Source organism: Carassius gibelio, chromosome B22, assembly GCF_023724105.1.
Source record: "Carassius gibelio isolate Cgi1373 ecotype wild population from Czech Republic chromosome B22, carGib1.2-hapl.c, whole genome shotgun sequence".
NCBI classification, from domain to species: domain Eukaryota; kingdom Metazoa; phylum Chordata; class Actinopteri; order Cypriniformes; family Cyprinidae; genus Carassius; species Carassius gibelio.
The window spans coordinates 20,127,687-20,146,681 of NC_068417.1; the positions used below are offsets into that span (position 1 = coordinate 20,127,687).

Consider the following 18,995-nt stretch of genomic DNA (forward strand, 5'->3'; position numbering starts at 1 on the left):
CGATTTGAAAAAAGATCGTGCCAAAAAAATAGGTAAATTTTGAAAGAGATACAAGAACCTCGGCAGGGAAACCATCTTAATGGCATTTATACGACCCACCATAGAAAGAGGGAGAGCCATCCATTTTTCAATGTCCCTCCTCAGTTTCTCCAGTTTCTCAAGAAAATTCATCTTAAAAATTAGTTTCAGGTCTTTCGGCAAAACTACACCAAGATACTTCAGCCTGTTTGTAATTTTGAACGGGAGATTATGCAAAAATTCAGTGTTGAGATCCGCGCCCAGTGACATGAACTCACTCTTCTGCCAGTTAACTGTGTATCCGGAAACCTCACCAAATGTTTTAATAAGATCCAGCAATACAGGAACTGATTTTTCTGGTTGTGATATAAAAAGAACAACATCGTCCGCGTATAGGGAAATATGGTGATCCACATTACCCAGTCGGATGGGTTCAATAGAAGCGTGATTCCTGATACTAATGGCAAGAGGCTCAATGGCAATGGCAAAGAGCAATGGGCTGAGGGGGCAGCCCTGGCATGTCCCGCGGTGTAATCGGAACGGCAATGATCTTTCTTGATTCGTGAGAATGGAGGAAGATGGATGCGCATATAGCATTGTAATCCACGATACAAATTGATGACCAAATCCAAACTCCTCCAAGGCCTTTACCATATATGCCCATTCTACTTGATCGAATGCCTTTTCCGCATCTAGGCAAAGGGCAGCCACCTTCGAGCCCTTACTATACTTATGATACATTATATTCATCAATCTTCTGACATTAAAAAAGGAATATCTATTTGGGACAAAGCCAGTTTGATCAGTGTGAATGATGGATGATATATATTTATTTAACCTGTTTGCTAGTAACTTGGTAAAAATTTTAATGTCTGAGTTCAGTAGTGCGATAGGACGAAACGATGAAGGTTCAGCTTCGTCCCTACCTTCTTTTAATAACAATGAAATATTAGCTTCATACAATGTGGGCAGAAATTTCTGGACTCCAAATGAATGATTGAACATCCTCAAAAGAAGAGGAGCAACCTTCATAGAAAATTTTTTATACAGTTCAATTCCGAAACCATCTGGGCCAGCAGCCTTGCCATTGGGAAATGATTTTAAAGCATCCAAAATCTCCTGCGTGGTAATGTCAGAATTCAAAGCTTCACAAGCAGCCGCACTTAATTTAGGGAGTCTTAGATGCTCCATCCAGTCAGAAACATTCCCTTTTGCTTTTGACCTATATAACTCTTCATAATATTCCCTAAAACGATCGTTTATCTTTTTAGGATCAATAACTAGATCTCCAGTCTTTGATTTAATCTTATGAATGGCTCTACTAGCTTGCAAGCCTCTCAACTGTTGGGCCAACAATTTATGGGGCTTATCCCCCAACTCGAAATGTTTCTGCCTGATCTTAAACAATTGATCGCATATCTGATTGGAAAGTATAGTGTTATATTCATATTTGAGTTTAAGAATATTTTGTAAGGTGGAAGGGCTGGAGGAGGTCCTATAGACAAGTTCCAACTGCGATAGTTCAATTTCGATTTCTGACAGTCGCTTACGCCGTTCCTTTTTCAGAGAAGATTCAAAAGATATTATGTGACCCCGAATCACAACTTTAAAAGTTTCCCATAAAGTGGAGTCTGTGACTTCCGAAATTGTCATTACTCTCTAGGAATTCTGAAATCTTAGTGGATATATATTGACAAAATGATGCATCGGAGAACAATGATGGGTGGAGACTCCAGGTAAACTGCTGTTTTTTATAATTAAGATCAAGGACCAATGAAGTAGGAGAGTGGTCAGAAATGACTATATTATGATATTTTGAGGCAATAACGTTGGATATCAATTTAGAGTCAATTAAAAAATAATCTATTCTCGAAAAGGATTTATGCATTTGTGAGAAAAAAGAATAATCTCTATCTGTAGGATGTCCAAGCCTCCAAATATCAACTCGATTCATAGAAGACATTAAGTCATTTAAAACCATGGAGGAGGTAGATGAGTAATTTGACTGGGCTGACCTATCCAAACGGCTGTCAAGCACACAATTGAAATCACCGCCTACAATTAAATGTGTATCTGAGAGATCAGGCAGTGAACTAAATATCTTACGGAAGAAAGCTGGGTCATCAAAATTTGGACCGTATACATTAAGGAGCGTAACATGAAATGAGTGAATGTAGCCAGTTACCAAAATAAACCGGCCATTTGGGTCACTCACAGTAGAAACATGCCTGAAAGGAACAGTCTTGCGGATCAGAATTGCCACTCCCCGGGCTTTACTGGAGAATGTGGACTGAAAAATCTGATTGGCCCAGCTACATCTGAGTAACTTTTCCTTTGTGGGTCTGATATGTGTTTCTTGCAAATAAACTATATCAGTAGACAGAGATTTTAAATGAGAAAACACTTTAGCTCGCTTGAGAACGTGACCCAGGCCGCGCAAATTCCAACTAGTAAAAGTAATGCCACCACCTGACGAAGGTGTATCAGGATGCATACAGATTTTGCATAGTAGCAGCGTACAAATGAAATGCCCTAATAAAATAATAAGAAAGAAAAGAGGAACACATGAAAATGAGCAAGAACATCACCCCCCTCCCACTTTCCCAAACAAAGTGAGACTGCAAACCTAACATACTCTCTTGGGGACTGCCGGACCATACAGGAACAACTAACCGGCCACTAAGTTAACACAGGGACCCCGCATCCTCTCCACTAATGAGGACAAGTGTTTTTGAAAATCAACAGCGAAGAAAAAATATATATATATATATATATGTAAACGCAAGCTGTCATATAAATGTCCCGGTTGCTATACAAACAGCATAAAAGTCACATACCGAAAGTCAAGACAGAGTCTCTGCAAAAGTCTCAGCATCCTGCGGGGACGAAAAAACTCTGTCCATGGTGTCACTGGAGACCCGCAGCCGTGCCGGGTAGATGAAACCGCTCCTCACACCTGCATCTCGGAGTCGTTTGCGGACGGGATCAAATGCCTGTCGTTGCTTCATCACCTCCACTGGGTAATCAGGAAAAAACTGAACCGCTTTGCCGTTGTAGCGCAGAGGAAACTGCTGGCGGGCCAATTGTAGTATTTTCTCCTTCAGCTGGAAATGATGAATCCGTGCTATCATTACACGTGGGCGCACATCGTTCTCAGAGAGCCGCCTTCCCAGCCGATGAGCCCGGTCCACTTCCAGCGGTTTGGGAAAGTTGTCAGCGCCCAGCAGCTCAGGGATGAACTTGGCCAAAAACTCAGTTGGATGTCCGTTCTCGATTTTCTCAGGCAAGCCGACGATTTTAATATTCTGCCGTCGGGAGCGAGCCTCCAGATCAGTTACTTTCAAACGAAGCATTTCGTTTTCCGACTGCATTTTCGTACATTGCTGCTCAACAAGTGAGAGGCGGCGGTCATACTCCGAGCTAGCATTTTCCACCTCCTGTATTCGGTTACCAAGACTCACCAGCGTCGCCTGGGTGGATGCCAAAGATGCCTCCAAGTCGTTGAAACGGTCGTTCATCATCTTGCTCATAATTCGTATCGCTGCGAGGATGCTCGATTCAGACTCCAGAGCAGACTCCTTGGCTAATTCCGGAGCCGCAGCAGCTAGCTCCGCACATGGCTGGCCATCTTCATCAGCCTCACTTGAGGCTTTCTCTTGCCGCTTCCCTCTTTCAGATTTTGGTTTTGTCATCCCGAGGCACTTAAATGAAATTATTTATGCGGGGAAACCGGGAAAGTAGGTGAAATATTAAGTTATGACCAAATTATTTCAAACGTGGAGAGGAGCCCTGGAAAATCACGACTACTCCATACGGTGCTCACTAGCGCCCCCTTTGTCATGCCACTCTTGAACAACAGACAGCGTCGGAAGCATCTCACTTCAAAAAGGACTGGACTGCTGCTGAGTGGTCCAAAGTTATGTTCTCTGATGAAAGTAAATTTAGCATTTCATTTGGAAGTCAGGGTCCCAGAGTCTGGAGGAAGAGAGGGGAGGCACACAATCCATGTTGCTTGAGGTCCAGTGTAAAGTTTCCACAGTCAGTGATGGTTTGCAGTGCCATGTCATCTGCCGTTGTTGGCACTGTGTTTTCTGAGGTCCAAAGTCAACACAGCCGTATACCAAGAAGTTTTAGAGCACTTCATGCTTTCTGCTGCTGACCAACTTTATGCAGATGCAGGTTTCATTTTCCAACAGGACTTGGCACCTGCACACAGTGCCAAAGCTACCAGTACCTGGTTTAAGGACCATGGTATCCCTGTTCTTAATTAGCCAGCAAGTTCGCCTGACCTTAACCCCATAGAAAATCTGTGGGGTATTGTTAAGAGGAAGATGCGATATGTCAGACCCAAGAATGCAGAAGAGCTGAAGGCCACTATCAGAGCAACCTGGGCTCTCATAACACGAGAGCAGTGCCACAGACTGATCGATTCCATGCCACGCCGCATTACTGCAGTAATTCAGACAAAAGGAGCCCCAACTAAGTATTGAGTGCTGTACATACTCAAACTTTTCAGTTGGCCAAGATTTCTAAAAATCCTTTCTTTGTATTGGTCTTAAGTAATAGTCTAAAATATAATGTTGCCGTATTTTTTTTGAATTTAGTGATATTTTCTGTCACACCAAAACAAAACACATGCCTTCATCTCCAAAAATATTTTCATCTTACATTTGATAATTATCTCAGAAAAGCTCACTGGTGACTCATTTTCTTTAGTCCAACTAGAACTAAATGAAGAACACAAAACTAAGGCTGTTCTTCAAGGATCCTTTGAAATGAGACAGCCTTTAGAGGGAGGGCATGGCTGCTGCGTGCCTATACAAAAACTAGTCCAGCCGTGCAGTGAGGGAAGCAAGAAAAGATTACATTTTTAATTAATGTATTTATTTTTGGAGATTCGTTTGGAATTATTACATGCATAAACAAAGGATCATCAACCAATTAAATCTTTTACATTTAAATTAACTTCCCTTTGTTCTACCTAGTAGTGCCAATATTTACAATTTCTTATAAAAAATTAATGTAATTATTTTTTACATTAATAATTTAATAGTTTGTTTAATTCTATTTAAGTAATGATAGTTTGAAGATAAATATTTTAGTTTTGTAATACCCTGCTGTTTTGTGTTTCGTTCTAAGCAAAGTTTTTGCTTTGAAGACTTCCGAGGATGACAGAAAACATGAAGGAAATTAATTCAGTTTACTAAAAGTTTATCAAAAAGACATTTTCCAAGTGATTTCCTTGTTTTATTTATTAGTCAGAATAGATATAACATTTGAACTACAAATGTTATCTTAATAATCATTAAAAGCTTCTGATAAGTCTGAAATAATCAGCAATCAGTCAATAATTTTATCTGTTTAATTGATTACCAAAATAATCACTTGATGTGGCTCTCCACAGCATCACATCTGTAAGTACAGACCAATATTTAAATTACTTACTGTAATTTCAGACATGCATCTTTTTTTTGTGATAGGTTAGAGAATATAACTGAGTGAAACTCTTGCCACATGAATGACAGTGATACGGCTTCTCTCCAGTGTGGATCCTCTCATGTACTTTAAGATATACGGACCGTTTAAATCTCTTGTCACAGTGTGAACAATTAAAAGGTGTTTCTGTAGTGTGAATTACCTTATGCTTTTTCACTTCAGCATCTGTAAAAAACGCCTTTCCACACTCAGAGCAAATATGATCCTTCACACCGCTGTGTCTTTTCTGGTGTATTTTTAAAGCATCCCGTTCACTAAAACTCTTTCCACACAAAGAACACAGATGAGGCTTCTCTTTTGTATGAACTTTCAGATGCCTATTTAGGGCGCCTGTTCTAAAGAAATGTTTACCACACTGGTCACAGTTATAAAGTCTTTCATTTGAATGAATGAGCAGATGACTTCTAAAAACACTTGATATTCTGAAACTCTTCCCACACTGATCACATGTGTACGGCTTCTCTCCAGTGTGGATTGTCATGTGAACATTTAGGAGGTCTTTTTGTGTAAAACCCCTCCCACACTGATCACATTTGTATGGCTTCTCTCCAGTGTGGACTGTCAAGTGTTTGTTAAGATGTACTTTTCGTCCAAAACTCTTCCCACACCGATCACATGTGTATGGTTTCTCTCCAGTGTGGATTCTCTCATGTCTTTTCACATATATTGACCGTTTGAATTTCTTGTCACAGTGTGAACACTTGTAAGGTGTTTCTGTAGTGTGAACTATCAGGTGCACTTTCAGTGCGCCATCAGTAAAAAAGGTCTTCCCACACTCAGAGCAACCATGATCCTTCACACCGCTGTGTCTTTTCTGGTGTCTTTTTAATGTAGCCCTCTGAATAAAACTATTTCCACATAAATGACATACATAAGGCTTCTTCTTCCTTGTATAAACCTTCAGGTGGTCCTTCAGGTCATCTGAAAACCCATCAAGATGACATTTTATGTGAACATCAAGATTGTTCTTGCATGAGAAACTCTTTCCACACTGCGGACAAGTGAAATATATTTCATCTCTTCTTTTCAATGAGAGACTTGAGGACGTTTCTTCAGTTTTTACATTATTTTTCTCTTCTACTTCAGTCGGTTCTTCAATCTCCTTGTTCTCTTCTTTCAGGTCTAAAATTGAAAGTAAAAAAAGTTCAGTTACATTACGTTTTCAGTAAAGAATATAAGTAGATGTGAAAGGAAAAATACTTTAGCATTTTTTTTTTTTATGAACTACATTTTACAAGTCAGGTTTTAAATATTTTCTAAATTTTTAAACATGGTTACATAAACTATTAACTACATTAAAAAAATACGTTTTATCACACACACATTAATATATATATATATATATATATATATATATATATATATATATAACAGTGAAACATAAGGTTCCAAAAAAGCTATAATAGTTTGTGTGATCACTTTGCTTATAGAAGGTTGTGACAGACCCAAATCCTCACTGCTACATAATTGCATCATTCCAGTTGCCAAATATGTTAATGTAGTGATTACTTCCATTTCTGACTCTATGGCATTTCTGCGTGGTTTTGGAGATATTAATATCTTTCTTTTAGTGTCTAGCATCTTATTAACTCACTGTCAAGCATGCAACAAATATCTTCTCCCTTCTTCATGTTGAGTCTATTTTCTCCACTACTAAAGAAACTCTTAAGCATCTTAAAAGTCATTGTTCGTACTCCCAACAATTTTGGTCCTTAAGAGCTCTTTTAAGGGTTTAGATGCTTTCTGAATTACTCTTTTCTTTACTAGAATCTTTTCTTTTTAATTTTAGGAGTAAGCACCCACAATTCTAAGAATTTTATTTGAACTTCGTTGAACTCACTAAGATTTTTCATGAATACGAGCCCAGGTTTTGGCTGTCTGTGCTGTGCAGATTGATTGTGGTATGACAACCAAGTACCGTGAGAGGTATAGAGAGCAGAGCAGAGCAGACGGCTGATTTAAGCTTGTGAATCCCTCATGAGCAATGCCTCTTCAAGTCGAACACACCTGATATGCACGTGCATCGCTTTGACAGTTCTCTACAGATCCCACCTTCTCTCACGTCACGATTGGTCGATTATATACAATGCCTGTTATCTTATTGATCAAACTACTTTAAACCATTACCAAAACTTGAGTCTTGGAGACTCTGTGTCCAGCTCTAGCTTCTCAGCCATGCAGAAGTCTTGTTTCATTTCAGGTTTTTCCTCTGGATTTCTTTTTAAACCACAAATGAAGACAATACCAGCCCATAATATTCTTTAATGTTTTTTACCGTATGTCTTTTCTTTTTGGATGGACAAGTTTTGAGGGCATTAGTGACTTCTGCTCCGTTATTTCCTTCAACCACAGGTGCCAGAACACTACAATCCATCATATTCATCAATGCTGAATAGATGAGCCTCGACTAAAAATCCAAATTAATAAATAAATGAACCACTGTATAACTTCTAACTTTGTCTTTTCTGTACTGCAGTTATTATACAGCGTTTATGATTTTTCTTACTGCAACCATTAAATCTGATGAACTGCTTAATGTTTTATAAACATCGTGAAGAATGAAGAACATACACCAGCCTATTTGTTCTTCAGTGTCTTCCTGTTTTATTCTGCAGGGTTCTGGATCAGTCATGTTTTCGACTTTCCTTCATAAACCGTTGTGGGAGGAGCAGATCTGCCAAAATAAAGAATAAATTAGTTATCAAATTGATGCTATCAGAAATTGCAAGCATAAAATGCAAGTCACACGCTGAGGAAAACACTTGTCAGACACATTAAACAGCACACGCATCTGCCAAAGAACAACAGAGCAAGATGTGGCAAACTCTCCTGCTTAATATATAAAACATTTCCTTGTTTAGGATGCCTTTAACATATACCTTTCCCACAGTAGATCAGCTACCGATTGCTATCAGCCAATACTTGCTTCTAATGATTTGATCAACCATCTCTCAATTTGCCCATCTCAGAAGCCAAAGATGCATTCCTGCTGTGAGAGGCTCAGGGACAAGTCAATGCACAGACAACATCTACCTTCAATTTGCAGATTTTGCACACTGAACATGGGTTATAGCTCTTAATATACAACTGTAAATGTGCACCAGAAAGATAAATTTATCTTTAAAAAATAAAATAAAAAAAAGTTTCTTCCAGGTGAACATGCCTCTTGACTGACCACCTAAAGAGATTGTGCTTCACCCATACACAAAACTGTATGACACTGTTCTTAAAATAATAAAAATCTTATTGAAATACTTCAAGTGGATTCTTGTTAAAATGCATTTTCTTCATCAAACTGAAAAGCAGTACCTTGCCTGTGTGCACACAAGGAGGATTTTATTACCTCGCAAAACCCTGTTAAACAATCATACAACATAGAAAGTCACTCAGGATTTTATTAATTTAACAATAGTTCCTCACATCATTGAAAATAAGAGACAAATATCTGTACTGTACCTCATAGCGCATGTCATTTCATTGTCTGCTTGTGAATAGACTGTTTTTTAGACAATCACGTCTATGTATAATTTAATGCAATAATAATACATTTTATTCTAAAAAGAATCTGCACCAGTTGTGTAGTAGTAACGTAGGAAAGGTTCTCTCTTTTTTTATTTAAAATCACAATATAGCTAGACCAACGCATAATAAATCTCAACCTCTTGCAGTGACGCGGGAGCGCGCAGCCGGCTGAGGATTCTGCTGGGTCTTAATGCCTTCAGAAAACGATAGCAAAACAAAGACAATTATTTATTAAAAAATAATTTATTAAAAAAAAAATTTGAGTTTGCTTTTCGTGTGGTCTGGGTGGTCATACGGCGTATACCTGTGTATGAGGGACAAACCTTTTAAATATGTGACAATTCAGTATTATTCAGAATGTTTAGCAACCCGTCACTGCTGGGCTAAATATTTGTTTCAGTTAAGAAACGCCAGAAAAGACGCACAAATAGAAATGTACCAGATTAAAGAAACACAGGAATGAGCCTGTAAATCGTTGCTTTAACAATCTGTGTTTGTATAACTATAAATATTCGAATTACCTCATCTCAGAGGACTCAAAGCTGTTTGATGGCACTACTGCTCCCCGTTTTCTTTTTCTTCTGGAGTTTGATGGCGGTTGGCTGACCAACTTAAAGGTGCATTCCCGCCATCTACTGGAAAGGAGTCTGAAGTTTAAACCAAAGAAAAAAGCTCAATTCTACTAATTAGTTCTGTTTCTTTCAAATAAATAAATAATTCGTAATTAATATTAGATTGTTTTGGCTCCTAACAAGAACCTAGAGTTACAAATTATTTATTCATTCCCAAAGAGCTAAATTGAAATCTTACTCTTTCATACGTATCAGTGTTATTTCTGCTTGACACCTTGGTTACAATTTCTGGTTTCATGTTTTCCTATCCTATGCAGAGACTGATTTAATGAACAATCTTTTCTGTTTCCAAACCACCTTCTTTCTGGACCATTATTTCTTGTCTTCGAGATAGCTGCTGGAGGTCATAGAAATGGGGGTCATAGAAATGGGGGTTTCTCATTGGTGAAAGGAGTATATATATATATATATATATATATATATATATATATATATATATATATATATATATATATATATATATATATATTAGGTGTGGTTAATTATGGGAAGATTAAATTATGAATGCATTTATATCACTCAAACCCAGCTCAGAGCTGGACGTCATCTTACATGCCTGTTGCTTAGTGACAAGCATCAATTAAACAATTACACCAGCCTAAAACGTAAAATGATTAGCTTAATTTGATCTGCAGATAAGATACATTTACAAAAGTACATGTATGCATTTAGCAGACGCTTCTATCCACAGTACGTTAAAAAAAAGTTGTAATTATTATTATACATTATAGGTAATTTTCCACACAAAAAAAATCAAACACATAAAAATGCCATTAAAAATCAAATTGAATGAAAACAATTTATAATAAATGTCTTTATTCTTTATCTTTATACTTTCTATGACTACAGTATATTAAATGTTGGTTTGCATCATGGGCAGTTGTCTTGCATTTTGAAATGAAATAGGATCAACTGACACATAATTTGGGGAATAAGGTTGTTAGAATGCTCATTTCCCCGTGTGTACATAGTCTTGTGTTTCTCTTGTGTTTTGTCAGTCATTGTTTGGTGTTAGGAGTTTGCTCCAATCTTTGCCACAGCTTGTTGTCTCCTTTCCTGTTACAACTTCATGATGTAGCAGACAGGATTACTAGGGCACTATGAAATCCATTTTATTGATGAACATATAAAAATATTTTTTGTATTATAATAAATAATTGGATTGTTTTTTGTAATTCTATACAAGTAATGAGTTTGTAGATTAATATTTTTGTCTCTGAAATAGATGCCCTTTTGTTTTTCTGTTTTAGTCCTAAGCAAAACTGGTGAAATGATAACATCTGAGAAAGACATAATACTTAAAGATCAATTCAGTTTACTCAAAGTTTATTAAAAAGTCACAAACTACTTACTGTAATTTCAGACGTGCATCTTTGTTTTATGACAGTTTAGAGAAGATAATTGAGTGAAACTTTTTCAACATGAATGACAGTGAAACAGCTTCTCTCCAGTATGGATCCTCTCATGTACTTTAAGATATACGGACCGTTTAAATCTCTTGTCACAGTGTGAACTTTCAGATGCCTATTTAGGGCACTTGCCCTAAAGAAATGTTTACCACACTGGTCACAGTTATAAAGTCTTTCACTAGAATGAGTACAGAGATGCATTTTAAAAACACTTGATATTCTGAAACTCTTCCCACACTGATCACATGTGTACGGCTTCTCTCCAGTGTGGATTGTCATGTGAACATTTAGGAGGTCTTTTTGTGTAAAACCCCTCCCACACTGATCACATTTGTACGGCTTCTCTCCAGTGTGGATTTTCATGTGTTTGTTAAGATTTCCATTTCGTCCAAAACTCTTCCCACACTGATCACATGTGTGCAGCTTCTCTCCAGTGTGCACTTTCATGTGTTTGCTAAGATTTCCTTTAAGTCTGAAGCTCTTCCCACACTGATCACATGTGTGTGGTTTCTCTCCAGTGTGGATCATCTTGTGTATTTTCAGATATTCTGACCATTTGAAGCTCCTGTCACAGTGTGAACACTTGTAAGGTGTTTCTGTAGTGTGTACTTTCAGGTGCACTTTCAGTGCGCCATCAGTAAAAAAGGTCTTCCCACACTCAGAGCAAATATGATTCTTCACATCGCTGTGTCTTATCTGGTGCATTTTAAATACATTCATCTGAATAAAACTATTTCCACATAAATTACATACATAAGGCTTCTTCTCCCTTGTATAAATTTTCAGGTGGTCCTTCAGGTCATCTGAAAACCCATCAAGATGACATTTTATGTGAACATCAAGATTTTTCTTGAATGAGAAACTCTTTCCACACTGAGGACAAGTGAAATATATTTCATCTCTTCTTTTCAATGAGAGACTTGAGGACGTTTCTTCAGTTTTTACATTATGTTTCTCTTCTACTTCAGTCAGTTCTTCAATCTCCTTGTTCTCTTCTTTCAGGTCTAAAATGAATGAAAAAAAAAACTTTAAAATATTTCCAGCGAAGCATAAAATAACACCATTAAAGGGAAAAACGTGAAAGGGACATGTTAACCCTGCCATAATAGTAGAAAATATAAAAAAATTATACATTTAATATCCAATATATATATATCTTTAATATTACAGGCACAAACTGCAGGGTTGATTAGCTACATTTTACCAGTCAGGATTTCAACATGTTCAAAATTTTAGTAATATTATTGCATAAATTATGAACCAGATAAAACTCCAAATCATAAAAAGTTGTCATGTTCTGTAAAATGCAGTAAAACCAATAATATTTGATTTGTTAATCCTCTTTAACCTAATAAAAAAGTACTAAGAACACATGTCCAATGTTTACACTGACCATCTTAAATGTATTTTAAACAAACAAGTTTTGATGGCTGCAACATACACAAGAAAGTTGGGACAAGAGGCATACTAAAACTGAAAGGATTGTAGAATATCCAAGTTAAACTGTTTTGAAACAGTACACAATATGTAGGTGAATTGGTAATTGGGGATTTTGATTTGGTATAAAGGGGAATCTCAGTCTTTGCAAGCAAAAATGGTTCATTAATTTGTGCCAAATTCCATGAGTGAATTGTCAGACAAATAAAAAAAATCTAAATTTCTACAGGTTATTCTCAATAAATTAGAATGTAGAGGAAAAGTTCATTTATTTCTGTAATTCAACTAAAATTGTGAAACTTGTGTATTAAATAAATTAAATGCACACTTTCATTAAGTCTTTTAATTGTGATTTTGGCTCACATTTAACAAAAACCCACCAATTCACGGTCTGAACAAATTAGAATATGATGACAATCAGCAAATCAACTCAAAACACCTGCAAAGGTTTCCTGAGCCTTCAAAATGTTCATTCAAAATAATTGACACCCTTCACAAGGAGTCTAAGTCACAAAGATTAATTGCCAATAAGCTGGCTATTCACAGAGTGCTGTATCCAAGCATGTTAACAGAAAGTTGAGTGGAAGAAAAAGTGTGGAAGAAAAAGATGCACAACCAACCGGGAGAGCTGCAGCCTTATGAGGATTGTCAAGCAAAATAAATTCAAGAATTTGAGTGAACTTCACAAGGAATGGACTGAGGCTGGGGTCAAGGCATCAAGAGCCACCACACAAAGACGTGTCAAGGAATTCGGTCACAGTTGTCGTATTCCACTTGTTAAGCCACTCCTGAACCAAAGACAACACCAGAGGTGTCTTACCTGGGCTAAGGAGAAGAAGAACTCGACTGTTGCCCAGTGATCCAAAGTCCTCTTTTAAGATCAGAGCAAGTTTTGTATTTCATTTGGAGACCAAGGTCCTAGAGTCTGGAGGAAGGGTGGAGAAGCTCAAAACCCTAGTTGCTTGAAGTCCAGTGTTAAGCTTCCACAGTCTGTGATGATTTGGGAAACAATGTCATCTGCTGGTGTTGGTCCTTTTGTGTTTTTTGGAAACCAAAGTCACTGCATCCGTTTAAAAAGAAATCTTGGACCACTTCATGCTTCCTTCTGCTGACCAGCTTTTTGAAGATGCTGATTTTATTTTCCAGCAGGATTTGACACCTTCCCCACTGCCAAAAGCACCAAAAGTTGGTGTATTTGACTGGCCAGCAAACTCATAAGACCTGAACCCCAGAGAGAATCTATGAGCTATTGTCAAGAGGAAAAGTAATTAAAGCAAAAGGAGCCCCTGCTAATTATTGAGTACATGTACAGTAAATTAATATACTTTCCAGAAGGCCAACAAATCACTAAATGTTATTTTTTATTTTTATTTTTTTGGGGGGTTTTATGAAGTATTCTAATTTGTTGAGATTAGGTCGGTGGGGTATTAAATCTGAGCCAAAATCATCACAGTTAAAAGTACCAAAAGACTTAAACTACTTCAGTCTGTGTACATTGAATTTATTTAATACATGAATTTCACAATTTGAGTTGAAAAACTGAAATAGATTAACTTTTCCTCAACATTCTATTATTGAGAAACACCTGTAAATGAGTACAGGTGTACTCGCAAATAATTCAGGTTTTTCACCATCTACCATTAATAATATTTCAAAAAGATTCAGGGAATCCAGAGAAATCTCAGTCTGTATCGGACAAGAAACCTCAATTGAATCTGTGTGACCTTTGAGCCATCAGATGGCATTTCACTTTCTGTTGATAACTCTGTAATCTCCCCATCTACCCAGGTTAAAAGTGGTCAGTGGGAGTGGTCCTTGATAGTTACATTATCTTTTAAAAAGCAACAATATTACTCGGTCTGCGTATCTTCTTTTATGGAACATCAGCCGTCTTTGTCCATTTCTCACCCCAAAATCCACAGCTGTTCTTGTACATCCTGGCTGGTCTTGTTCATGGTAGATGGTGAAAGATCTACATTTTGCACTCAGAGGTTGTCTGACAGTTCTTTCATTCAATTTGGACCATGACCATTTGTGCTGGCAAAGACTGATACGCCACTTTTACAGTTACAAGCAGTTTAATTTTACCAATTCAACTGGTTATTGTGGATTCAAAACAGCTAAACTTGGATAGTTTATAATCTTTTTTTTATATATATATAAAAAATAAAAAAAAATTAATTATGAACAATTTGTTGAAATTGGACAAAAAAAAAAAAAAACTGTGATACACCCATTTCAAGTAGATACAGTCATGGCCCGAAAGTTTTGCCAATGACAAAATGTGTCTTTTGCAAAGTTTGCTGCTTCAGTATTTGTAAATTACTTTTCCACGTTTCTATGGTATACTGAGAAACAATGATAAGCATGTGTTTTAGAAGAATTATATTGGTGCAATAATATATATATATTAGTGCTGTCAAAATTAGCGCGTTAACGCATTCGATTAATTTGAAATATTTAACGCGTTAAAATAAAATAACGCAATTAACGCGGTTGCAGTTTTTTTTATTTCCAGTTGTGGCCTATGTATGTTCAACGTGCAAAGAAATATGGATAAGACCAAGGAAGGACTTTTAGACGGAAAGTTTCAGTATAAAACTCTGCCGGATTACTCTTCAGTCTGCCACAAGAAACATTATGACTGTATGACTGTAACAGTGCGTAAATCAGACCTTTCTGTAACGCTAACGTTAATAAGCTTAAACGAAAATAATGAAATAATTGTGTAGCGGAGTATTTTTTGTACACAGTGCCGCGAACTGTCAATCACTCCTGTACGCGTGCATCACGGTCCTCCTCGCAGCTGCAGCAACTTGCGCTCTCTCTCTTCATCAAGCTTTAAAACAAAAAGGGGACAAAAAGATCATATTGTCTTTGTGCATAGGCTATAGATTAATTAGATAAATGAATATCTAAATTTGTGCCTTGCCGTCTACGGTATTTTTTTAGAACTTAGAAAAAAGATGCTGCAGCCAATGAACAGCCAGCGGGGGCTGCAGGACGACTCAACCTCCGCAGACAGTTTTTAATGTTTATCAGACAATAAATACTCAAGATTTTGCTTTAGTATAACTCACAACGAGTTGTTGACACTTAACAGTGGGAAAAGCGACACATGCACTATTCACTTGTATTATTTAAGGGTGAATGGGTAATGTAGTTTCTGCTCTGGGTGGGATGAATTAGGAAGCTTGCATTGTGAAGGGCGCTCTGAAAATCGGAAGTGCAGGTAAAAGATTAAAACCTCTATTAAAACAGATGTCCAAATGAGCGAACCGGTACGCTACAAGCACGTTCTGGGCGCACGGAGAGGTGGCGGTACGCTCAAGAGCTATATTTGGAAGTGGCGGTACCAGTGCATACTGGCCCACTTAAAGCACTGGCAATGACTATACTTTGGAATTTTTTTGCAGTCCACTTAGAATTCAACATGGAAATCATTTTTGTTTTTTATTGGCATTGATTGTTTTGAAATTCAAATGGTACTTACATGCCTGTGTTTTTATTTCTGTAATAAATATGGCTTTCAAGCCAAGAGTTAATTTGGAGGATATTGATGGTTTATTGCAGGTATGTTGTTTACATGAGAAAATCTGTGTTACAAGTTAAACAAAAATTCCAATAAACAATCATATTTTGAATTTAAATAGTTTCTTTGTCTTGAGTTTACATTAATTATTTACATTTGACATTTACATATCCAAAAAGTTTCAGTCTTTTAATTGCGATTAATCGCGATTAATCGCGATTAATTTTAAAAAATTGTGCGATTAATTAGTTAATTTTTTTTAATCGATTGACAGCACTAATATATATATATATATATATATATATATATATATATATATATATATATATATATATATATATAAAATTTATTTCATTTTTATCTATATTTTAATAGTATTTATTTTCATTTAGGAGAGGTGAGTTTCAGTGGCGTTAGTGAAATATGCTCGGATTAAAAAAAAAAGAATTCTGTACATCTCAATCCATCCTATTCATCCATGCTGAATCTGCTGAATAACTCAGCCTCAACTCAATGTAATCAACAAAACAATGTTCCACTGTAGATTGTAAATTCATGCATTTTCTGTACTGCAGATTTAGATTTAATTCCAACGCTTTATGACATTTCTAACTGCAACCACTGAATCTAATGAAATGCTTCAAGTTTTTTAACCTTAGTGAAGAAGCAAGAATATACATCAACCTATTTTTTCTTCAGTGTCTTCCTGTTTTATTCTGCAGGGATCTGGATCAGTCATGTTTTCGACTTTCTTTAATAAAAGTGGGAGGAGTTTCACTAAAGGTGAATTTCTGTTTGGTTGGAGGAGCAAATCTGCCAAAATCAAAAACATATCAGTGATCAAATAAATGTTTCATTCACACACTAAGCATGTCTTTTGTGTTTTTCTATCCAGCTAACAAAATTTAATCTTTGGCTATTTACTTTGTGTTAAAACAAATGTAAATATTTTAAGTATGTATCTTTTGTCTGAGGAATAATCTTAACATTATTATTTTTGACATGAAGAGGCTTTTATGACACTCCCTTTTAATAAGTATTATCAGGGAGTTCAGTTCTGTTTCATTAACCACAATTAAATAACTACCACACAGCAGCATATGTACATGTGAAAGTGCATATTTCAATTCACAACTGAAGTCATTGCATTAAAAAAAAAAAAAAAAAATCAACTTTTATTCCACCTATGGACAGAAACGGCTCTTTATTTTAAAATGAAATAGAACAACAAGGCAATATTTTAAAATAAACAATCTCAAAACATTCTTGGAAACATTTGAGATAATGTAAATCCACACGTCAACAATATAACACTGTTCTCTGATTTTAGGATATTTTAATTGAAAAAATCTTACATACTGTGCCTTTAAGTGGCAGTTTACAGGTGATTTTAAGACATTAGCATAAAGGGAAAATACTGCTCTGAAATAACAGATTATATTAAATCAAGCCTTATGATAATCTGAAGAAGCATGACTGCACTGTAAGTGTTTGCTGTAAAGACAGATTATTTGAGTCGGGAAAATTATCTCATATGTCATATTATGTCATGGATATCATTCCTCCTGTGACATAATCGCGAACATCAAAACATCAAAACGACAATCCACACCAACCTAGAAAAACATTAAAAATACGCTAATGTTTCAGTGATTTTTACATTAGCTTATTCCTTACACTGCCGACCAAGCTAATGTTTAATTCGGTCACCAGAAAATACACTAAAATCACGGCAATGAAATCAGTGCATATTAAAAACACCGTTGACTCACTTTTACTGTGGGGCAGATTCAGCGACGTCTGCAACTAAAAACGGAAAAATGCGCTTTGTCTGTTCATTTACACTATAACAGCGGTCGGCGTTTTGGGAGCCTAAAAAATACAAGCTCTTGAAAACGTGTTTCAAAGCGCAAGTAAAATGTCCCATTACCAGTTCCTTTAAAATAAAAAAAAAAGTGAATTTTGAAAACAGTGACATCTTCTTCTACGGTGTTTCTCGGCAGCTGGTTTCCACATCGCTGCTTTACTGCCACCTGCTGTTTTCACTTCCCCTTAGTACTCAAGAACACAAATGTGATCCTGGACTACAAAACCAGTCATAAAGGAATTTTTTTCCCCTTTAACTTAAGATGTATCATCTGAAAGCTGGATAAATAAGCTTTCCATTGACGTATGGTTTGTTATGATCAGACAATATTTCGCCAACATACAACTATTTGAAAATCTGGAATCCGAGGGAGCAAAACATTTAAATATTGAGAAAGTCATCTTTAAGTTGTCCTTATCAATCAAAAATTACTTTTTGATATATTTACGGTAGGAAATTTACAAAATATCTTCATGGAACATGTTATACTTAATAGTCTAATGATTTTTGGCATAAAAAAAAAATCATTAATTTTGACCCAAACAGTGTATTTTTGTCTATTGCTACAAATATACCCATGCTACTATGACTGGTTTTCGTGGTCCAGGGTAACAAATGTCCTTCCTTCGTCACCACTTATACACTCTACTATACTTTTTAGATTATACCATATCTCCACAAGCCTCTGTTGTCTGAATCTGTGATCCAATTGGGTGTCTTTGCTCTGGTGGGCGTGGCTGGCTGCTGTTGCTGCAGTAGTTATAACATCACATCTACTTGTAGTTAACTTCAGTAAGACACGACATAAAAAGACAGCAGGTGGAGATGTTTTCCAATCTACCAATAAGGGTACCAGCACGGTCAAGGCCCAGAAACATAGTTGACAAGTGACATGACCACTGATGTCACATGGACCATTGTACATCATTTTGTGACATCACACACCTGCCCAATGAGGAAACCAATGATATCAAACAGATGAAATTCCATGGAGATCGAAACTAAGGTTTGGAAATAGCTGATTATCTGCTGATTATTTCACCTTGTAAGCTGTATTTTATGACAAGCCTAATTCATTTAAT

General features: G+C 36.5%; 1 protein-coding gene across 1 annotated transcript; it reads right to left on the minus strand.

Annotated features, from left to right (window-relative positions):
• Positions 1 to 10,987: 10,987 nt before the first annotated feature.
• On the minus strand, positions 10,988 to 18,040 carry LOC127986952 (gastrula zinc finger protein xLCGF3.1-like). The gene is made up of 3 exons (XM_052589222.1): positions 17,819 to 18,040; positions 16,731 to 16,859; positions 10,988 to 12,081 (listed from the first exon to the last, which is right to left on the minus strand). The coding sequence occupies exons 2-3, from the start codon at positions 16,783 to 16,785 to the stop codon at positions 11,057 to 11,059; spliced, it is 1,080 nt and encodes a 359-aa protein (XP_052445182.1). The 5' UTR covers positions 16,786 to 16,859; positions 17,819 to 18,040; the 3' UTR covers positions 10,988 to 11,056.
• Between the last annotated feature and the right edge of the window lie 955 nt (positions 18,041 to 18,995).

What these genes read in the sequence shown, in the direction of transcription:
- LOC127986952 (XM_052589222.1), bottom strand. Translation starts at nt 16,785, where the DNA reads ATGACTGATCCAGATCCCTGCAGAATAAAACAGGAAGACACTGAAGAA. An exon ending in AGACACTGAAGAAAAAATAG is followed by an intron (nt 12,082 to 16,730) that starts GTTGATGTATAT and finishes CATTCATTTTAG; the next exon opens with ACCTGAAAGAAGAGAACAAG.